The 19,539-nt window shown below is 41.2% G+C and overlaps 1 protein-coding gene across 2 annotated transcripts; it reads left to right on the forward strand.

Annotated features, from left to right (window-relative positions):
• The first annotated feature begins 842 nt into the window (after nt 1–842).
• Nucleotides 843–18,069, forward strand: LOC133956649 (targeting protein for Xklp2-B-like). 2 transcript variants are annotated; one of them, XM_062391878.1, is made up of 16 exons: nt 843–935; nt 1,346–1,468; nt 1,783–1,902; nt 2,082–2,205; nt 2,935–3,012; nt 3,518–3,634; nt 4,162–4,271; nt 4,397–4,545; nt 4,774–5,084; nt 7,080–7,299; nt 7,438–7,530; nt 14,406–14,579; nt 14,664–14,810; nt 14,891–15,002; nt 15,479–15,645; nt 15,918–18,069. In XM_062391878.1, exons 2-16 carry the CDS (start codon nt 1,360–1,362, stop codon nt 16,026–16,028), a joined length of 2,142 nt encoding a protein of 713 aa, XP_062247862.1. In that variant the 5' UTR covers nt 843–935; nt 1,346–1,359; the 3' UTR covers nt 16,029–18,069. The 2 variants fall into 2 exon arrangements, with proteins under 2 accessions (XP_062247862.1, XP_062247865.1); XM_062391881.1 differs by lacking the exon at nt 3,518–3,634 and having other exon boundaries at nt 844–935.
• Nucleotides 18,070–19,539: the final 1,470 nt, after the last annotated feature.

Below are 19,539 nucleotides of genomic sequence, written 5' to 3' on the forward strand. Positions count from 1 at the left end.
TAAATTTTTTAATTTGAGGTGGACCTTGCATAAGACAGACGAAACATTACAACACATGGTTTTTTAATGCCCTGTTTCTAACACATTTTGGCCAAATATTATCACTTATGTCAATGATATTTCAACCTGTTAACACTTCCCTGTGACCGTCAATGTAAAGTGCCTTGAGATAATGTATATTATGATATATCGCTTTACAAGTAAAATTTAATTGATTTGAACCAAAGGTGGCCTGAACTTGTTTTGTGCTATTTGGGCCATATTCACTATTTACCACATGGGCCATTTAAGGTTCACATCCAGATTACACCTGGACTAGAGCCCGGCATGTTTGCTAAAAAGGCAGAGTTTTGATTTGTTGAATGTTGGGGCCACAATTGCTATTTTACAAGTGGGCAACTTTAGGCTCACCTCCAGAAGTGCATCATTATGGCCTGACGTGGCACATCTGTAGGCCATGTTTAGGTAAATATCTTATTCATTGTAGTTTAAATAAATTATTAAAACTTAATTTGTTATTCAAGAGAGGTCCCTGTGTCTAACTTTTGGTGTTTTTTGTATGTGTGCGTGTGTGTTTGTGCGCGTGCGTGCGCCCGCGCGCGTGTGTGTGTTTGTTTGGTTTCTTATATTTGTACAAATATCCCCTTTCATATACCTGTCTTCTAGTCTACACCATAGATATATATCTATCGTCTCCTATGTGCCCTTTGTTATTGTTTGTGTATGTTTCAAAAAAAGGGAAAAAACATGTCCTCATTTCCGTATACAAGCCGCGGTGATCACGTGGCCATGTCACAGGAAGTTGTCTTCTATGAACCAATGAGCAACGAGTTGATGAACAGGATGTCAGTTATTGGTCAGTTTCAATTTAAAAGCTAACGTTACAACCCTCCGCGCAGTGCTCCACGTCCGATCGTACAGAGAAAAGAGTGACTGTAAGTTACAACTCTTCTTTCATATTCAGTGAAACATCAGAAACTGTTAATTCAAGCTGATCTCTGATCAAATTACTGAATCGATACTGAACGCGTGTGAGTCTTTGGTTCATTTAACGACCTGACGCTTCTGAACCAGCTCAGGTTTAAGCTTAGCTAGCGTTAGCCATTTGCTTCCTCCATAACATAAACCCAACGGAGACTACAGCGCATACGAAGAAACTGTCTCCGGAGACATTCACTGACTGAATGTTACGATCATTTATTCTTAAAGATAAACCAGGTTCTCTGTTATCTGTTCCGCCTCGGTCCTGTTCTTAACTCATCACAGATAGTTATCGTGTGTAAACTGGTGGTTAAACACATGGTCACGTAGTTTAACTCACTGTAATGTCGCATGTTCTCTAAAGGTTCGTCTTGAATAATGGCGGAACTTGACTGTGGCTCCTCTGAACGATACGAGTTCGATGCTCCCTCCCACGTCGTCGACTTGAAGGAGCTGGAGAATAACGACAGTGATGATCAGTGGTTCGGTGAGTCCCAGTTTGACTGCAGTTTAACATTGACCTGCTCAGACGGTAGTAAACACTTGTTGGACCTTTGTTGACCAGCTGAACGCTGAAGCTGTGTCCAGTCCTGATGAGCAACCCTGGTTCTACATGTTGTTAAAGTACAATGATGACAAACAAACACTTTAAACTTAATCTTAGGGCAGACAGTCTCTCTCTTGTTACTACTCACCAGGCTCTGAAGCTGAGGGTGCAAACAGTCTGTATGAAAGTATAACCAAAATGTAATTGTTTTAACCTACATGTTCACATCTACTTTCTCTGTGTCTCACGTGCAGAACAACAGGTCGGTGGCCTTACTACACCTTTAAGACCTGACTGGTCCTTTATGAGAGGCAATGAACCCAACCTGCCCAAAGCCATTGTGATTCATGAAGTCGAGACTGATGTAGACAGTGGTTAGTTAACGTTGCATTATAGCCAAGTACAAAGGATGCACTCCTTATTTTGTGTTAAGCTACTCTATGGTGGTTTTAAAAGATTGCTTGGTCCTTGTGTGAGTTCCTCTGGTATTCTGTAATTTAGTAACCTCATGACTTGGTCAATGTGAATCCATGTGGACTGATTAATGTTCCAGGTCCTGGCACATCCACATCTCCACCTCCAAACCTTGTCACATCCTGGGAAGCTGAAACTGCGACTCAGGCTAATGGCCGACCAAAGAGGAGGACAGCAAATCAACCCCCTGCCCAGCCAAGCAGGTGCAGTTCTAGTGATGGCTACACATGCAGTACATTGTGATCGACGTGTGCTGCTACAAGCTTCACAGTACAACCAATGAAACGGGTGCTGGTGTCTGCAGCTTTATTCTTGCACGCTCTTGAGCAAACCGATAATACATTTGTATTGGCATCCAATGGCAAGACTGAATTAAACCTGTGACATTACATTACATTTCAATTAGCTGATGCTCTTATCCAAAGCGACTTACAATAAGTGCATTCAACCCCGAGGGTACAAACCCAGAACAACAAGAATCAAGAAAGTACAATTTCTTCAAAATAAAGCAACTACAAAGTTCTATAAGTAAGTGCTACTAAAGTGTTAGTTTCAAAAGGTTGTTAGTATATATATATATATATATATATATATTTTTTTTTTTTTTTTTTTTTTTATTATTCAAGGTATAGTCCGAAGAGGTATGTTTATAGTTTTCGGCGGAAGATGTATAAACTTTCTGATGTCCGGATGTCAATGGGGAGCCTCTGTGACCAAGTGCACAGAGGCCAAAGGTTAATGTTCTGCTTGTTTGGGCTTTGTGTAAAGTTGCATTGACACTCAGTCCCATACAGGGTAAATGTTAAATGCACAATCAGGTGGTTGGGGAATTTTAGATTAAGTTGTTAGCATGTCTGTACCTTTGATGTAATTCAATTTGTTATCTTTGATTATTTTTTTTTGCCCCCCCCCCCCCCCCCCCCTCATTTTAGGATTTCAAAACGTAAAGTGACAACAACCGGTTCAGCTCCTACACAGTCGGCTGCACCACCATCAAAGAAATCCAAACAGTAAGTAGGGATGGGTATCGTATTTTTTTTCCGATACCGGTGCCTGAAACGATACTTTGCCGAATATATGATTTGTTTAAAGTAGATTATAAATAAATACAAAACACTTTTTTACTTAAAACTATGAATAATAAATGAACAGTTAACAAAAATTTACACCATACTTAAATAAATAAATAAATACAAAACACACACACACACACACACTCTGATTCATGACTCTGACTTCGGTGCCTGAGCCAATTGAAGACTGAGGATCGCTTTTGCATCACTCGGAGACCCCCTGTGGTCTCCGTGGCTGGGGCTGTCGCATGCAGGCTTTAGCCCGCCTTCGTCTCCCCAAAATGCAGACGCTTTTGTGAAACCTTTCTCTGCGTGGTTTATAGAGTCAGTACTAATAGTTCTTACATTTTTACAAATAATTGCGATGCCTTGTCGGCTACCCACTTTGTATCCCCTGTTTGGTTGCGCTTCATTCACGTTTTCTACTGCGGTTGATTTTTAGGAGTCCTGTTGCCAGACTAGCTCGAAAATCCAGTAGTGTCCTCCGCAGAAGTGGAAAGACAAATTCCAGGACTGCACCTATGAGTGGGAAAGCAGCTTCTGAAACTGGGAAGACAGAGTAAGAAGACTTTTACTCAGAATATCTGTGCAACTATAAAGCATCCTTAGGGGACTGATGGAACTGCTATGGGTCTGCTTGTGCTAGAAAATAATGTTATTCTGACTTGACGCCTAATCACAATAGTAAATGAGTGTTAACTGTTCTGAACGGCTACATTCGAAGGTTGAGATAAAAGCCAAATGGGATCGGAGGGAGGTGAAAAATGCTATGATATGAGGATCTACTTTATGACTTTCAGTTACTTCAGGGCCCTCTGAACATGGTGATTTGGTCTCAAGTCAATTTATATGCTTTGTGCATGTTGAACTAAGCAATATTATGGATTCTGGTGAGACCAGTCATTTGCTGGCTGCCATTATATACATGCAGAATCTGTCGGGATGGTTTTGTCTACTCCAAAACAGAAGTCTGTAAAAAACTAGGAGATAGTGTCCTCAATCTTAAGTATCTTGATAGTATTGAATGTATAGAAGTGGAGATTTGACTTTAAATGAGACTGAGATGTTTGCTGATATGTTAAACAGGCTGTGCAGCTCTGAAGAACAGGAGATGGAGCGAATCAGGATCCTCCAGAAGGAAGTAGCTCTGCACCGCAGACAGAACGAGGCCAGCTACAAAGCTGCTCTTGCTGGCAGTGAGTGGATATTAGAGACTGACTTCATGTGGCTGCAGTTAATTCTGTTCAATGTGCTGAATAACTGTTAAATGGGATCGAGGTTCACTTTGCTTCTTGAAAGAAATCGGTGTCTGTTATTTCAGATCCACCCCCAAAGAAGGTGGCCCTGTCCACGACTGTGCCTAAAGAATTCAATTTCACCAAAGACAACCGCATTAAGGCGACTACTTCATCCAGTACAGCAGATAAAGAAGAGGACTTCATCAGTCAGCTTCGCAAACCTTCCTCCCCAGTAAGTTCTTCATATGATCAACCTGATCCAAATTCTGAATATACTCTGATTTTGTTGCCTTAATTGTCTTCAGCTCATACTGTCTCTATAGAACTAGACTTCAGTTCTAATTTCTTTATTGAGCAGTAATATGATCGTCTAAAAGCAAACAAATGGATATGATAAAAACTCTTCAAACCACTTTAAACTTTATTTTAAACATATTGTTTATATATTTGTTTTTTAAAGGCAAAGGCCATGAAAGGTGCCACTATACCCAAACCCTTCAACCTGTCGACGGGCAACAAGAGAAAGGTAGAGGGGTCAGGTGCCTATGTGCCCATGGCTCAGCAGATTGAGCAGTACCAAAAACGAACCCCTGACCGCTACCATCTGCGTAGTCGCCAGAGTCAAGCGAGGGGGCCACATCCAGTAAAGGGCGACCAACTGAAGCTTACCCAACCTCATACTCCACACCTGATGACCCGCCAGAGGAGCCGGCCCGCTACTTTGAAGAGTAGTGCTGAGTTGGAGGCTGAAGAGGTGGACCAACTTCACAAGTAAGAGCCTGTTCTTAGTCAAATATCACGTCTCTGTCCCTTTCTTAAACTGGTGGTTATACCTGCTCTCTGAAACCTTCAACCAAATGTCACACTAGAGCTGCTTTCAGACATGAATTCAACTGCAGAGATTCTCCACACGTTCTCCTGCATATGGCCATGTTTGAACGCAAAGGTCAATCTTTCTCAACCTGGCCCCCAGATTTTAAGTCTGCGGAAAATCAGGTGAATTTAATGTGAGAACCCCTGCTGGACTCAAAGCGAGTGATTGGGGGGGTTAATGTTGATTCTAACAACAAAAAGAAAACCAATATGGCTCAGTAAAAAAGGGGTGTCATGAATATAGAAGACACCAATGAAAAGGTCTAGAGAGTTTGTGGTGAGGTCACACCGGTGTCTGTGTTATCAAGAAATTTGTATGATCTCTGCAGCAGAATGAATATGACTTCCTGTCTGCTGCATCCGGCCGCACCACCTCTCGCCTAAATAATGTGAAGGACTTCTTGCTGTTGTGAACCTCCAGCGGTGTTTGCATGTGTGAAAAGAAAACTGCGGCTAAAGTCCGGACCCATCTCTCCCGACTATATACGCAGGTGAAAATGGCATAGGAAACATGGAAACCTATGAAAGCATGTAATGTGGGAACTCTATCTAAAGATGTATTAATTTACATGGAACAAAGAGCCATGGCTCTGTAATTTATTAGTCCCTCCACTTCCTCCTCCAGAGGGTCTTGGTCCAGTACATATTATGAGCAAACAGTGTAAAACTGTAAATGTTGCCTGCTTTAAATGAATTATGATCTTATTTGCTGTCATAGCTCTTACCAATGCCTGGATTGAGGTTACAACCTTTTGACAGTGGACTTATCAATGGCTCTGTTTTGTTGCATTTAGGACTAAGTGATGATGTATCGGCATCGACCCAAATACTGTGTGCAGGTGTTGAAGACATTATAAACTAGCGTAGAAAATGTGCCCATATCAATCTTTTGCAATTCAACAATGGTATTATTTCATGTTGGGGATAGAATACTGTTAATATGAATATGGAATTTTAAACTAGCTTCATAACAATATGAGAACCATTTCTGTTTAAGAGAGCTATGACTTATTAGAACTTAAGAGTCCCCACTAAAAGTTAAGGGTTGGTGGCCCATATCTTCCTTTTCAATAAGGAAAAGCGTGGGAGAGCGTGGCCTAGGGGATAGAGCGGGTGTTCTGCAACAAGAAGGTTGCCCGTTCGAATCCCACTCTTTCCCATCTGCATGCCTAAGTGTCCTTGGCAAGATACTGAACCCCTAAAATGGCCCCTCATAAATGCTGAGTGTTCTAAAAATGTAAGTAGTTTTGGACAAAAGCGTGAGCTAAATGACATGTAATGTAATGTAAAAAGCATGAAGTTCCTTTTTTCTCATGTGACTAAATCAACATGTACAACATTCATTAATATCTGTGACGGTGCAAAAGAAAAGTGACAAAGAATGACTAATTAACATAAAATAAATTGACATTTACTACTGTTGTCACTTAAAGAACTGACTTTTCACTTGACACTGCTGATCAGATGCTAACTATGCACGCTGAACCCTAGCTTGTATTAAAACACAGGCGCTGTTTCGTCCATGCGTGATGACGACATCAAGGTTAGGCAGATAAATACAAAGCTCCTGGCAGGTAGCCACATCCTTGGAGAGATATTATGCAGTCTTTCTTGGCAACTAAAAAAAGGGTGCTGTTTTGACCAAAATATGTTAGACATTTCATTAAGACCCCAAGGAACCATATCAACTGTGGTTAAATGGGCATATGATGGGTCCTTTAACTATTAAAGTTCAAGCTACAAATACTGAGCTGACACCCTGTCTTAAAGTGTCTAACGGGCTCAGGCTTTATTTTATGTCTAACGCTGAGGGTGTTTCAAGTTTATCAATTGGAAAGACCGTCATTGAGTTTCATGGGCCATTAATTAATCAATATTATGTTCTAATCCCAGGTTTAAATTCAAGGCTCTGGAGCTAAACAGGAAAGTTCTGGAAGGTGCAGAGCATTTGAAGAAGCCAGCCGTGAAGGAACCCACAGTACCGGAAGGCTTCGAGCTGCAGATTGAAAAAAGGCTTCAGGAGAGACAGATTTCCAAGAATCCTGAGGAAGAAGAGAGGCCACATACCTTTATATCCCAGCCTCTGCCCAAGAGGATCCTGGAAGGAGTCGTGGTGAGTTTGAAGCCTGCTGCTGACACTTCAATGTCAGCTACAGGCTTCACATTTAACTTGCTGGGTTATTGTACTGACAACATGGAGCTTTTAAGGTTCTTCCCATAAATAAACGCAAGTCGATTTCCTCCTCAACAGGGAGTGCCAGAAAGGAAAGTTCTGCATCCAACTGTTCCAGAGTCTCCAGCTTTTGCTCTGAAGAAGAGGGTTCGTGTTGATCGCAAGGTGGAAGTAAGGACACATTTGTTTGTCTTGTATGGAAAGCAACTTAAATATTTATTCACTTTACTGGATATTCACCAAGAATATGCACATATCCACAATAAACAAGACAAATTTCCTTCATATGTGTTGGGCATGACATCTTTCAGCATGCATGTGTCAACTATTCCTGGGCAAAGATATAGATGTAGTTGGAAGAAGTGGTCTGAGGGGGTGATAATTCTACTTCAGATGTCTATAAAATGTAGTTTAGCTCAAGTAACCAGACACAGTTTCTACAGGGCATGAAAGTCTCAAATTAAAATGTAGGACAATATTAAATAACAATTTATTGATGGTGCCAAATCATCATATACATTATCTCAAGGCACTTTACATAGTCAATCATCAAATTTTATTTTTATAGCCCATATTCACAAATCACAATTTGTCTCAAAGGGCTTTAACATGGTGTGACATCCTCTGTCCTTAACCCTCAACAAGAGTAAGGAAAAACTACTAAAAACTCTTTTGTAACAGGGTAAAAATATGTAGAAACCTCAGAGAGCCACTTGTGAGGGATCCCTCTCCCAGGACGGACAGAAGTGCAATAGATGTCAAGTATATCAAAACATCAAGATTATAGTTTTTAGAAGCATTGATGAGTGTAAAAATTTTGAAGGATAACTTCAATACTATGTCAAGCAGTCCTGCTGCAATCATAGTCTATGGTCAGCCGCCGACCTCGGCCGCGTTCCACCACCATTATATGATGCCAACCCGACACAGGATCCGCCATTACCACTACGATCAGCCCGCACGATACAGAATCCGCCATACCGGATCCACCATCGCCACCTCTGTTGCACGATCCCCAATCGTAATCAATGGTGCGGCCACAGTGGGCCCGGATCTGCGGGCGATAAAGCAAAGGGACTTGGGGAAGGGGTCAAGTCAGTAACATGTACTGATGAGATATGACTTACTTCGATGTGATAGGGGTGGAGAAGAGGAAGGGGAAGCTGGAAAGAGAAGCTCTGTGTGTCATAAATTCCCTTCGCGTCATCAGGGTTTTTTGTCCTGTAATCAATGATACAGGCCAACCTTGGGAGTCAAGGTTCAAGGTAAATCTGACTGGCTACTGGTTTGTATGGTAGTACGATGAAAACCATGTGGCCCACTCAGTAGATCAGCCATCAATACCTCTATGCCAGTGTTAATTTTGGCAGCTATTTTTGATTTAGTCTTAGTCTTTTGATGAAAATGCATATTAGTTTTAGTCACATTTAGTCATTTTTATCCTTCTTAGTTTTAGTCTAGTTTTAGTCGACGAAAACTAATTCCATTTTAGTCTAGTTTTAGTCAAATTTAATAGCCACATTAAACTCCTTTTCTATAAAAACATATAGCTGCAGCCTAATAGCTTAAAAATATATATTTAGTTTTAAATGTGAAAACAAATAGGGAGAGCAGGTCAGACTGGAGCCGGACACAGAAACTGAACATCGGTACAAACCAACTGCAGCTTCTGCTCTGATCAAGAAGCTGAAAACGTGGAAAAAGGGTCGTTAACGAATATATTTCGTCATAGTCTTCGGCAACGAAATTAACACTGCTCTATGCCTTTTCAAACTAAACGCTTCCTATTTTAGAACATAGGAAAGTAACGTTCTGCCGCACTGATTAGCTCTAACTATAAGCTTTATCAAAAAGGAAGGTTTTGAGCCTACTCTTAAACAAATAGATGGTGTCCGCCTCCCGAACTGAAAGTGGTAGATTATTCCACAGGAGAGGGGCTTGATGGCTAAAAGCTCTGGCTCCTACTCTACTTTAGGGATGACAAGTAAAGCCTGAAACATGCTTCTGCGTTTTCACGGGTCCGTAAGCGCAAGAGCCCTTCCGGGTCCCTTACGTGCTTATGTATCCCTCCTTACGTGCTGACGGGTGTCGACCCCCTTTTCTAAAATTTACGGCAATGCTCCGCAAGCTCACTCAGCCCGCAAGGCTGTGATTGGTCTGCTCTACATCCCTTCTGGAGCTGCATTTCCGGTTTCATGCCCCATAATACCGGCAGAAATCACGGAAGATTTAGAAGAACGAATATGGACCAAATAGAAGAGCACTTGGCAGAAGATATCCGATAGTATGATCACTTGTATAACCTGTCACTGACTGGCGGATTTGTCCGCCAGAAAAAGGCTATGAGGAGCCGCAGTGGCTATGTAAATAAACAATCGACGAAGAAGAAAGAAGGCGTCTCTAAGGTCGTCTTCGACAAAAAGTATTACTCCGCCTAGTATTCTGGCGCGGAATTGCTTTGTAAGACGCGCAACGGTTGGGGAAGCATGAATGAAAACGAGTCTTGCGCCACAGCGGCGTGAAAAGACGCAGACGCAGTCGCAGAAGCATGTTTCAGGCTTAAGCCTCAATTCTAGGAGCGGAGGGATCTAGTGCGTTGATAGGGCTCTTTAAGGTAAAATGGTGCCATATTATTCAGGGCCTTGAAGGTGAGGAGGAGAATTTTAAATTCCATTCTAGATTTAACCGGAAGCCAGTGTAGCGGTGATAATACTGGAGAAATGTGCTCTATTTTCTTGGTTCTCGTGTGCAGTGAGTCTTTAACGACTTACTGCTGGAGCCTGATAATAAAGAATTACAATAGTCAAGTCTGGATGTAACAAAGGCATGGCCTAGTTTTTCTGCACCTTTTTGCGAAAGGACATGTCATATTTTTTAGATATTATGCAAGTGGAAAAAGGTCATCCAGGTTTTTATGTCCTTGAGACATGCTCGAAGTTTAGTTTATTGATTACTTTGTTCAGGTTTCAATGAAAAGTATAACTGGGTGTCATCCGCATAGCCATGGAAATTTACAGAGTGTGTCCTGATAATGTTTCCTAGTGGAAGCATATATAATGAGAATACAATTGGGCTGAGCACAGAGCCCTTTGGAACACCATGGTTAACTGTGGTGTGCACAGATGACTCATTCATTTGTACGAATCGGGAGCGATCAGAAAAATAACATTTAAACCAGTTAAGGGCGGTTCCAATAAGTCTTTGTAATAAAATGTGATGGTCAATTGCACTGAGATCTAACAGAATGAGGACAGACAAGTCCCTGATCTGAAGATATTAGAAGGTCATTAGTGACTTTTGCTAAGGAGATGTGCTGTGATTGGCTATGAACCCAGACTGAAAGTCTTCATGCTTCCTGGTCCCAACTATGGGTTGTCATGTAATAGACTGAGTAATATTCCTAGATAATCAATCAATCAATCAATCAATCAAATTTTATTTGTATAGCCCATATTCACAAATTACAATTCATCTCATAGGGCTTCAACAGGGTGTGACATCCTCTGTCATTAACCCTCAGCAAGAGTAAGGAAAAACTACAAAAAACCCTTTTAACAGGGTGAAAATATGTAGAAACCTCAGAGAGAGCCACATGTGAGGGATCCCTCTCCCAGGACGGACAGAAGTGCAATAGATGCCACGTGCAGGAAAAACATCATCAATAATCAAAGTCTCTAGCAGCATTGATGAGGGTAGACATCCCGAAGGACAACCCCAACATGACATGCCAAGCAGTCCCGCTGCAAGCACAGTCCATGCTCAGCAACCATCTAGACCACCATCCACCATCCAGACCAGACGCCACTCCAGTCCTCAGTCACCAGTGTAGCGATGCTAATATTGGAGAAATGTGCTCTCTTCTCTTTGTTCTCGTCAGGACACGTGCTGCGGCATTTTGGACAAGTTGTAGAGTCTTTAACGACTTACTGCTGGAGCCTGATAATAATGAATTACAGTAGTCCAGTCTCAATGTACAAAGGCGTGGACTAGTTTTTCTGCATCTTTTTGTGAAAGGACATGTCTAATTTTTGAAATATTACGCAAGTGGAAAAAAGCGGTCCTAGAAATTTGTTTTAAGTGACTATTAAAGGATAAATCAGGATCGAAGATCACTCCCAAGTTCCTGACTGTTTCATTGGAAGCAAGGGCAATGTCGTCTAGCGCAGCTATATCATTAGATAATGCATCTCTAAGGTGTTTGGGGCCAAGTATTATAACCTCTGTTTTGTCTGAGTTTAATAAGAGAAAATTGCGGGTCATCCAGGTTTTTATGTCCTTGAGACATGTTTGAAGTTTAGTTAATTGATTACTTTGTTCAGGTTTTATTGACAAATATAACTGGGTGTCATCCGCATAGCAGTGGAAATTTACAGAGTGTGTCCTGATAATGTTTCCTAGTGGAAGCATATATAATGAGAATAAAATTGGGCCTAGCACAGAGCCCTGTGGAACACCATGATTAACTTTGGTGCGCACAGATGACTCATCATTAATTTGCACAAATAAGAGAGCTGCTCCATCCCAAGTGGGATGAACGCCGTCTCTCCTAACAAGACCAGGTTTCCTCCAAAAAGTTTGCCAATTATCTACAAAGCCCACACCGTTTACAGCACACCACTTCGACAGCCAGTGGTTAAAAGACAACAAGCGGCTAAACATGTCATCACCTGTTGTGTTAGGGAGCGGGCCAGAGAAAACTATTGTGTCCGACATCGTTTTTAGCAAAAGCACACACGGACTCAACATTCACTTTAGTGACCTCCGACATGCAAAGCCGGGAGTCGTTGCTACCGACGTGAATTACGATTTTATTGCATTTACGTTTAGTTTTAGCCAGCAACTTCAGTTTAGATTCGATGTTGCCGGCTCCGGCCCCTGGGATACAATTTACTATGGTTGCTGGTAGGGCTGCAACTAACAACTATTCAAATAGTCGATTAGTCATCGATTATTGAAACGATTAATCGACTAATCGGATTGTGAATGACAAATTCTCAATTGCTCTTATTTGGCCACCAGCTTTTAATTTAGCTTGAGGTTGTTAGAGGCATGTGATGACTGAAAATAAAGACAATCAAGATCGATACTTCATGCAAAAAAAAGTATTTTAATACATTTTTCTGCATATTAGTGTACTGTTGACACAAAAGCAAAGAAAAATCTAGTTTTTGTTCATTTTAAAACAAGGACAGGCAAAGTGATAATGGCAAAAAAAAAATCTAACTTAAGTTTCCCTTTTCCCTGTGAACCAAGAACAGGCAAAGTGCTGATACTAAAAATATATTAAATTTCAAGTATCCATTTTTTTCTGTTAACAAAAAGGACAGGGAAAGTAGCAGCAATAAAAACATAAACAAACGAAACTACAGTCTTCTTTGGACTAAATAATTTTAATTAAAAAAGACGTTTGTCAGGCACTAGGATAACATTCCGCTTTTAAACGCGTAAAATTTTTTTTTTTGTAATGGATTCTAGAATCCTGCGCACAGGTGTATATACGTGTAGCAACCTAGCTAACAGGCTATCTTACCGAGGCGAGTCCGCATCGTTTACGTTACGATGTCAGACCTCATCGTAACGTAAGCGTGTCCGCTGAGCGGGCCAGCGTAAAGCGGGTCCGGCCCGGCTGTACTCGGGTCCGCCGTGCACTTAGTTATTTTCGGGCCATGTTGAGGGTGAAGTTCTCTCGAACTATTGACTTCCTTTTGCGCGATGCTGTTGCAGCGGACGCCACCATTGGTCCATGTTTTGTCACTACTGCACATGCAGGGATGGGAAAGAAGCGAGATGGCTCACTTCTCAGCTGTTTCCATCCGCACCGCCGGTAAAACGTTTAATTCAGCTGCACGGCACGAACAACACGCGCTATGACGTATTCAACGACTCATCGACGAGTATATCTGTCGGCGACTATTTTTATCATTGAATTTAGTCGACGATGTCGACTAATCCTTGCACCCCTAGTCGCTGGTGTGGCTAACCTGACGTTTCTCAGAACCGAGTCGCCAATAATCAGAGTTTGTTTATCAGCGGGTTTCTCGCTGAGTGGAGCGAATCTATTTGAAACGTGAGCTGGTGGCTCTTTAATCGTAGGCTTTTTAAGACTAGCACTATGCCCCCTCCGGACCGGCACCCAGCTGCCCTGGGCTCACTGCTGCAAGGGACTTTCTCTGCTCACCCCAACCAGTCGAGGCAGATGGCAGCCCACATAGGATCTCGAGATTTCTTCCAATTAATGAGTTTTTTTCTTTCCTGTTGCCCAGATGCTGCTCATTGTGGGAACTGTTGGGTTACTGTTTACTTTTTCAGGTATTCAACCTTACTATCGACTCACAGGTGTATGTGGGAACTCGTCGTATCGCGAGTGGCAGAGATGGAGAGAGAGAACTGCTCAATGCATGATGGTCCAATATTTCTCTGTAGGTATTAAATTTGAAGAAGTGTTTCAACACCCGTTGGGAAGGAATCATAGCAAATCATTTTTATTAAGCGGCACTTTATAGTGACTTAATGTGACTCATCAGATAATGAGGTCATATATTGTAATATTGCATTCAATATGATTAGAGATTAAATCTACACCTGATTTGGATTAACCAATCATTCATCATGACCTCTTGGGTTGCTGACACAATAAGGACCACTTACCCTAAAGCATGGCATCAAACTGTAATCTACAGGTCTGCAGATAATATGCTGCATGAAGTAGTTCCCAGCACTTGGCAATTACATTGTAGATGTTTGAATCTGTTTAGGTCCAGAAATGTGAAAAGGCATATTTAATAAATGGTCTCTCCAACTGGAGAATTCTCCATCTCCTTTTTTTCTTTTACTGACTTGAATTTAAAGGTGGTTAAACAAAACGCCATCACATTCTGCTCTGTCATTTAAAACATATTTTCAGTGTTTTCTGTTCTTAATAGATGAAATTTTAAATCTGATCTGAGTAATTGATATTAATCAATGCATGCAGCACCAACTGTAACAAACTCCTCCCCCTGCTCAGACCCCTGTAAATGACCCAAACCTGCTTTTGTGTCTTGTAGGTAAAACAGCCGTCACCAATCAAGGCCCCCCCAGTGCCTCACTTTGGCCTCCCCTTCCAGCCGCGGCTCCCAGAGCACCACCATGTGGAGGTCTGTCCTTTCTCCTTTGACGAGAGGGAGCGAGAGAGGAGGGCAATGAAAGAAAAGAGGCTGGAGGAGAAGAGGAATGAAGAGGTGAGTCTCACTTCCTCAGCCGCTGTGTCTTTATACTGGAGGTTTCATAGCAAGTTTTAAATCACTGTCCTCTGAACGTTTCAGGTTCCCCAGTTCAAGGCCCAGCCGCTGCCAGACTTTGAGTCTGTGCATCTCCCTGAAAAGAAGAAGCTGGAGGCAACAAAGCCGGAGCCCTTCAGGCTTCTCCTGGATGAACGTGGTTCTGTGAAGAACAGTCGCTGGGAGTTGATGGTATGATAGATCTGCCTCTGAACGCACACAAGCACCTTTTATTCTTCACAACATTCACACACGATCTCTGTGCCTCGTAGGTGAAAGAAGAGCAGAAGCAACAGGAGGAAGCGGCAACATTCAAAGCCAGGCCCAACACTGTCATTCATAAAGAACCTTTCCAGCCCAAAAAGCCAGAGCGAGCTGCAGCAGGTAGGACTGTTAATTCATTTTCTCCTCTTCACGAGTGCCTGATGAAGCTACATGTAGAGTTTCCACTGGACTCTGTTCCCATCAGGTGGAGTGATGGTCTCCCAGGAGCTGAGTCAGTTCTTTACTGAAGACACAGCCTCTTCAGTTCTTACTCTTCATCAGTGTCTTCATCACAATCAGTATTATTTTACTCCAACTGATCTGTGTGAGTTTTATTATCTGATCAATGGAAATATTAAACATTATATACTATAATCCAAATGAATATGACGTTTTTAACAGTTTTTTTGGGAAAATATTGTTGTTTATCGCAGCTTCATGCCAGACGCCTGACTATAATTTGATCACATGATCAGGTATTGAACATTGTATCTGACGGTGAAGCAGCTGCAGCCTTCTGCTCCGAGCCTCTTTCACTATTGTGAACTCACTGTGCTCCTGTCATCTTGACGATATCGGTCACCTCTCTTCCACAGCTGTGGGGAATTTTGAGCTGTCGACAGAGCGACGTGCCCGGGAGCGCCAGGAGTACGAGCGACTTGTCAGCGAGAAGGAGGCTCTCAGGGAGCTCATGGAGGAGGAGCAGAGACGAGAGCAGGAGCAGCGACAAAAAGAGGAGATCACCAGGCTGCGGCAAGAACAGGTCACTTTCAAACACGACAGCGTTCATTGAGAAGAGATGAGAGAAAATACAATTTGAGCTATATTTTATTCTACAATCTACATAATGTGACATCGTTCTTCTTTGTTGATAAATCACTGCTGAATAAAAGTTTCAGTGATGAGCCTTGGTATTGAAACCAATTAGCAGTTTGAATGTTGTATATAAAACATGGATTTCTATAAACTGAGTGTGTTACGACTGTGACTGGCTCAGATGCTGTGTATGTGACACTCTCTCTATCTCCTCTTCAGGTTTGCAAGGCTCAGCCCATCAGACACTACAAACCTGTAGAAGTGAAGAAGAGTGACGTTCCTCTCACGGTCCCTCACACTCCAAAGTTCTCTGATCGGTTCCGCCTGTGATCAAACCTTATTTCTGTTGGAAATGTTTGAAAAACGTTGAAGCATATTTTTTTTTTTATCTCCTTCCTGTTGAGCTTTAGATTTTAACGACATGCTGTATATAATCTTCTCGCTACATTAACTCTTTATAAAATTAGTAACGTTTATTAAACATTTGTTTTGCCTGCATAATACCAGTCATCTTCAGCTTTCAACCAGTGGTGGTTCCTCTCCAATTTTTGGGGTCAAATTTGTTTTGATGACAGATGTTTGTTTTTTTAATCATTCCAATTTTATTTGTAAAGCCAATATTCACAAATATATAGTAAGGAAAATTACCCCAAAACAACTATTGGGGAGGGGGGGAGAAGAAGAGAGGAGACGTAAAAACTCATAGTCAGTGTTTCCACATGCTCTACAATGACTGCAATAGACACAATTTAATCCCTATTTGAAGTTCCTGTGTGTAAGTTTTAGGTGAAAGGGATCTATTGGCTGAAATTGAATATAAAATCTAAGTGATGTTTTCATTTGTGTGTTTTGCCTATATTGTACAAATGTTTTTTTTTACCCTATAATAGGACCCTTATATTTCAATACTTTATACTGACATCCTGAGTGGGTCCTCTCTATGGAGGCACCATGTTTCTTTGCAGTGGTCCAAACTGGACATATTAAATATCCTTTGTGTTTGTAGGACAGCTGAAGGCTAACACAGGTTCTCTTTCATGTTTGGAAGGGGCGTGTGAGGGGATTTCAGCTGCAACATGCAACTTCACCACTAGATGTCACTAAATACTAAACACTGATCCTTTAAATCTTAAATGCAAAGTGATCTATTAACCACTCTTTAAAATCCAGGCATGTACACTTGTTCCTTGTCCATGGAGAGTGTGGCAAGGAAGTTTCTCTTGCTTGTTGAGCTGGAAAGCTTCATTTCTCCTCCATTGAAGTTGAGCAGAAAGAGGTGATCCCCTCTCAGAGAGTTGAGTAGAAGAGAAGAGTCGAAAGAGACAGAAGAGAGGGGGGACTTTGCTAATATCAGCCTGGTGACCTCATGGGTCATGGGGCCCAGAGTGACCAATAGGGGTTGAAAGTTGTGTATACGGTCAGTTTTCACACCTTGGTGTGGAGTTGAAGCACCCTGGGAGACGGAGTTCTGACAGCTCTGCTTTGTCTCCAGACCAAATAAACATGTGGTCAGGCCTTGAGTAAACATGTAGGCCGAACTGTACTTCAAAAATACTGGGTTCCAACATACTTGAGGCATGTAAAAAGCAAGACTATCTGGATTCCATTAACATCTATTCCAATATCCAAAATCCAAGAATAAACTTGTCTATGATCTGGTGCTTCCTCGTGAGTTTCAAGCCCAGAGTGAGGGATGGAGAGGTGCAGGATTTCTACCTCCTGCCAACGTTATTTCCTGCGTATGCCTACTTCTGTTGATGTGAACACGTCTGAGTGAAGAAGCTGCTACGTGAAAAGGCAAAACTCTGCAGAAATTCTGACCCACTTCTGCAGACGTTCTCCGGAATCATATCTTAGAATGATTATATTGACAACATGTATCTCAGCACATCGCCTTCTATAAGCCAAGTTGTGTCCTGTTGCTGTCAGCCAAATCCATCTAGAAGTGACTGAGCCTCAGCAGGGAGGTGAGGGGTGGGGTTCATCTGATGAATCTCGGGACCTAGAAGTAGATGACCCCGTCATCTGCAAATTTTATCCAAGGCAGGCAAATACAGACATCTGTGTCTCAACCATATCAAGAAGTGTAAATAAATAAGTAGTTCCTCAGAATAGTATGCTATCTCAACATTCTCGAGTATTTACAAATGTGAATTTAATTAACATTGTTCTAATTAAACTCAGTATGCAAACTGTCCCTAATTACGAGAATGATCTTTGCTCTTTCAGTCAGAACAAGGAATCTAAGCCCACCGAATTCCAATGACACATCTAATAGATTTTAAAAAACATTTTGATTCTGCTTGTAAAACTGAGAATGTTAACCCAGTCCCACCAACTTCTGCATATGAAATGAAAAATACTGTTTTAATTCTGTGTCCATCTGTTTATTTATCTCCTGTCTCTCAGAGTTTTTACATCCAAGTCCTACTTTTCTACAGAGCTTCAGGGGAGTCAGAACAATAAATATATAAAGGACATGTTTTACTTAATTGAACGCTGGTACTACTAATCCATTTGTCACCACATTTTGATTAATTTGTGCACGATAAACAAAGTATAACTGCAAAAACATGTTACAGTATGAAGGTTAAAACAATTAACCAATCAACAGGCAGAACAGAGGCTTTTCACAGCCAGAAGCTATATATGGCTGCACCAAACAATCAAATGGAAATGTGTATGATTTGATACTCCGCCTGACACATCGGGAACCTTGAAAACTTTGGGATCTAATTGGACAATTACATGATTCATCATTACTGAAATGGTGTTAAGAGAGAAAGCACACTACGCAAGAGGCAGAATTTGGCCATTCTCAGTTACAATTTATTTCCTTTAGAATACGTTACAAAAGACTACTGGAGAAATGTCAGGATACATTTTCATACAAAAGAATATTACAAATGGCCGATCCTTAAGGATTTGCTTTTGTATTTCGTAATCTGACATCATATATTTTCCAAGTGTTAACACACCAACCTCCTGAATATCACAAAGTTAACATAACATAACATACAACAAGGCAGAAAAACATATGAAGACATGAGTGAACTGGCAGAGTGGGGGGGAAAGAAGGGTTAAACACTGAGCTTTGGAGTTACTGTATGTTGCAGATGAACATTCACTATAGCTGACAGTCCCATGGCACTGATTCCATCAACTATCCTCTGAGCATCACTTGTTCAACACAAACACTGTTTTCATTCACTTCCACAAGTGACTCAAGTCCTGTGCAAATTTTTTCACGTTAAAAGCCAACTGGCATCAAGCAATTCATCCTATTATCCTACTAATGTCAAATATACGTAAATAATTTTTAACAAAAGGTTACTGAAAACAGTGTTTATTTTGAGGAAGAAACTACACTACACAACTGTGTAGTAAAGGATACTATTCTACAGAAATGTACATTATACTAAATTTGCCAGGGAGGCTGTTCGATTTGCATTACCAGCAAATTAAAAGTGATCACTTGATAAAATTGGGAGGATGTTTATTAAATTATGAAATAGTCTCAGAAAACTGGGGAAATCAAGGAATCAAGTCTTTTCAGCTTGTTTAAAAAATGGCTCTGCCCCCTGTAGCAGTTATAAATGAAGGGCAGTTACTATTTCAGGATTTACAGTAACCGTCCAAATGGCAATAACATTTTATTAACCCTTTAATACCCACCCATATACAACGTGTTTGACAGGACACTCTGGTTTATTTCAATCACAGTTTGTCACATTAAGGCCAGGTTAACTAAATCAACTTGTATTAATTAAAAAGCAGGTATAAAACCCTTTTAGTTGGTCTCATTATGTATTTATACTTAACTGCAATTAATCAAACTGTA

Source organism: Platichthys flesus, chromosome 7, assembly GCF_949316205.1.
Source record: "Platichthys flesus chromosome 7, fPlaFle2.1, whole genome shotgun sequence".
Taxonomy (NCBI): Eukaryota; Metazoa; Chordata; class Actinopteri; order Pleuronectiformes; family Pleuronectidae; genus Platichthys; species Platichthys flesus.

Coding starts and splice junctions, on each gene's coding strand:
- LOC133956649 (XM_062391878.1), top strand. CDS start 1,360: ATGGCGGAACTTGACTGTGGCTCCTCTGAACGATACGAGTTCGATGCT. Junction 3,635..4,161: donor TCTGAAACTGGGAAGACAGA/GTAAGAAGACTT, acceptor TATGTTAAACAG/GCTGTGCAGCTCTGAAGAAC. Junction 5,085..7,079: donor GAGGTGGACCAACTTCACAA/GTAAGAGCCTGT, acceptor TTCTAATCCCAG/GTTTAAATTCAAGGCTCTGG.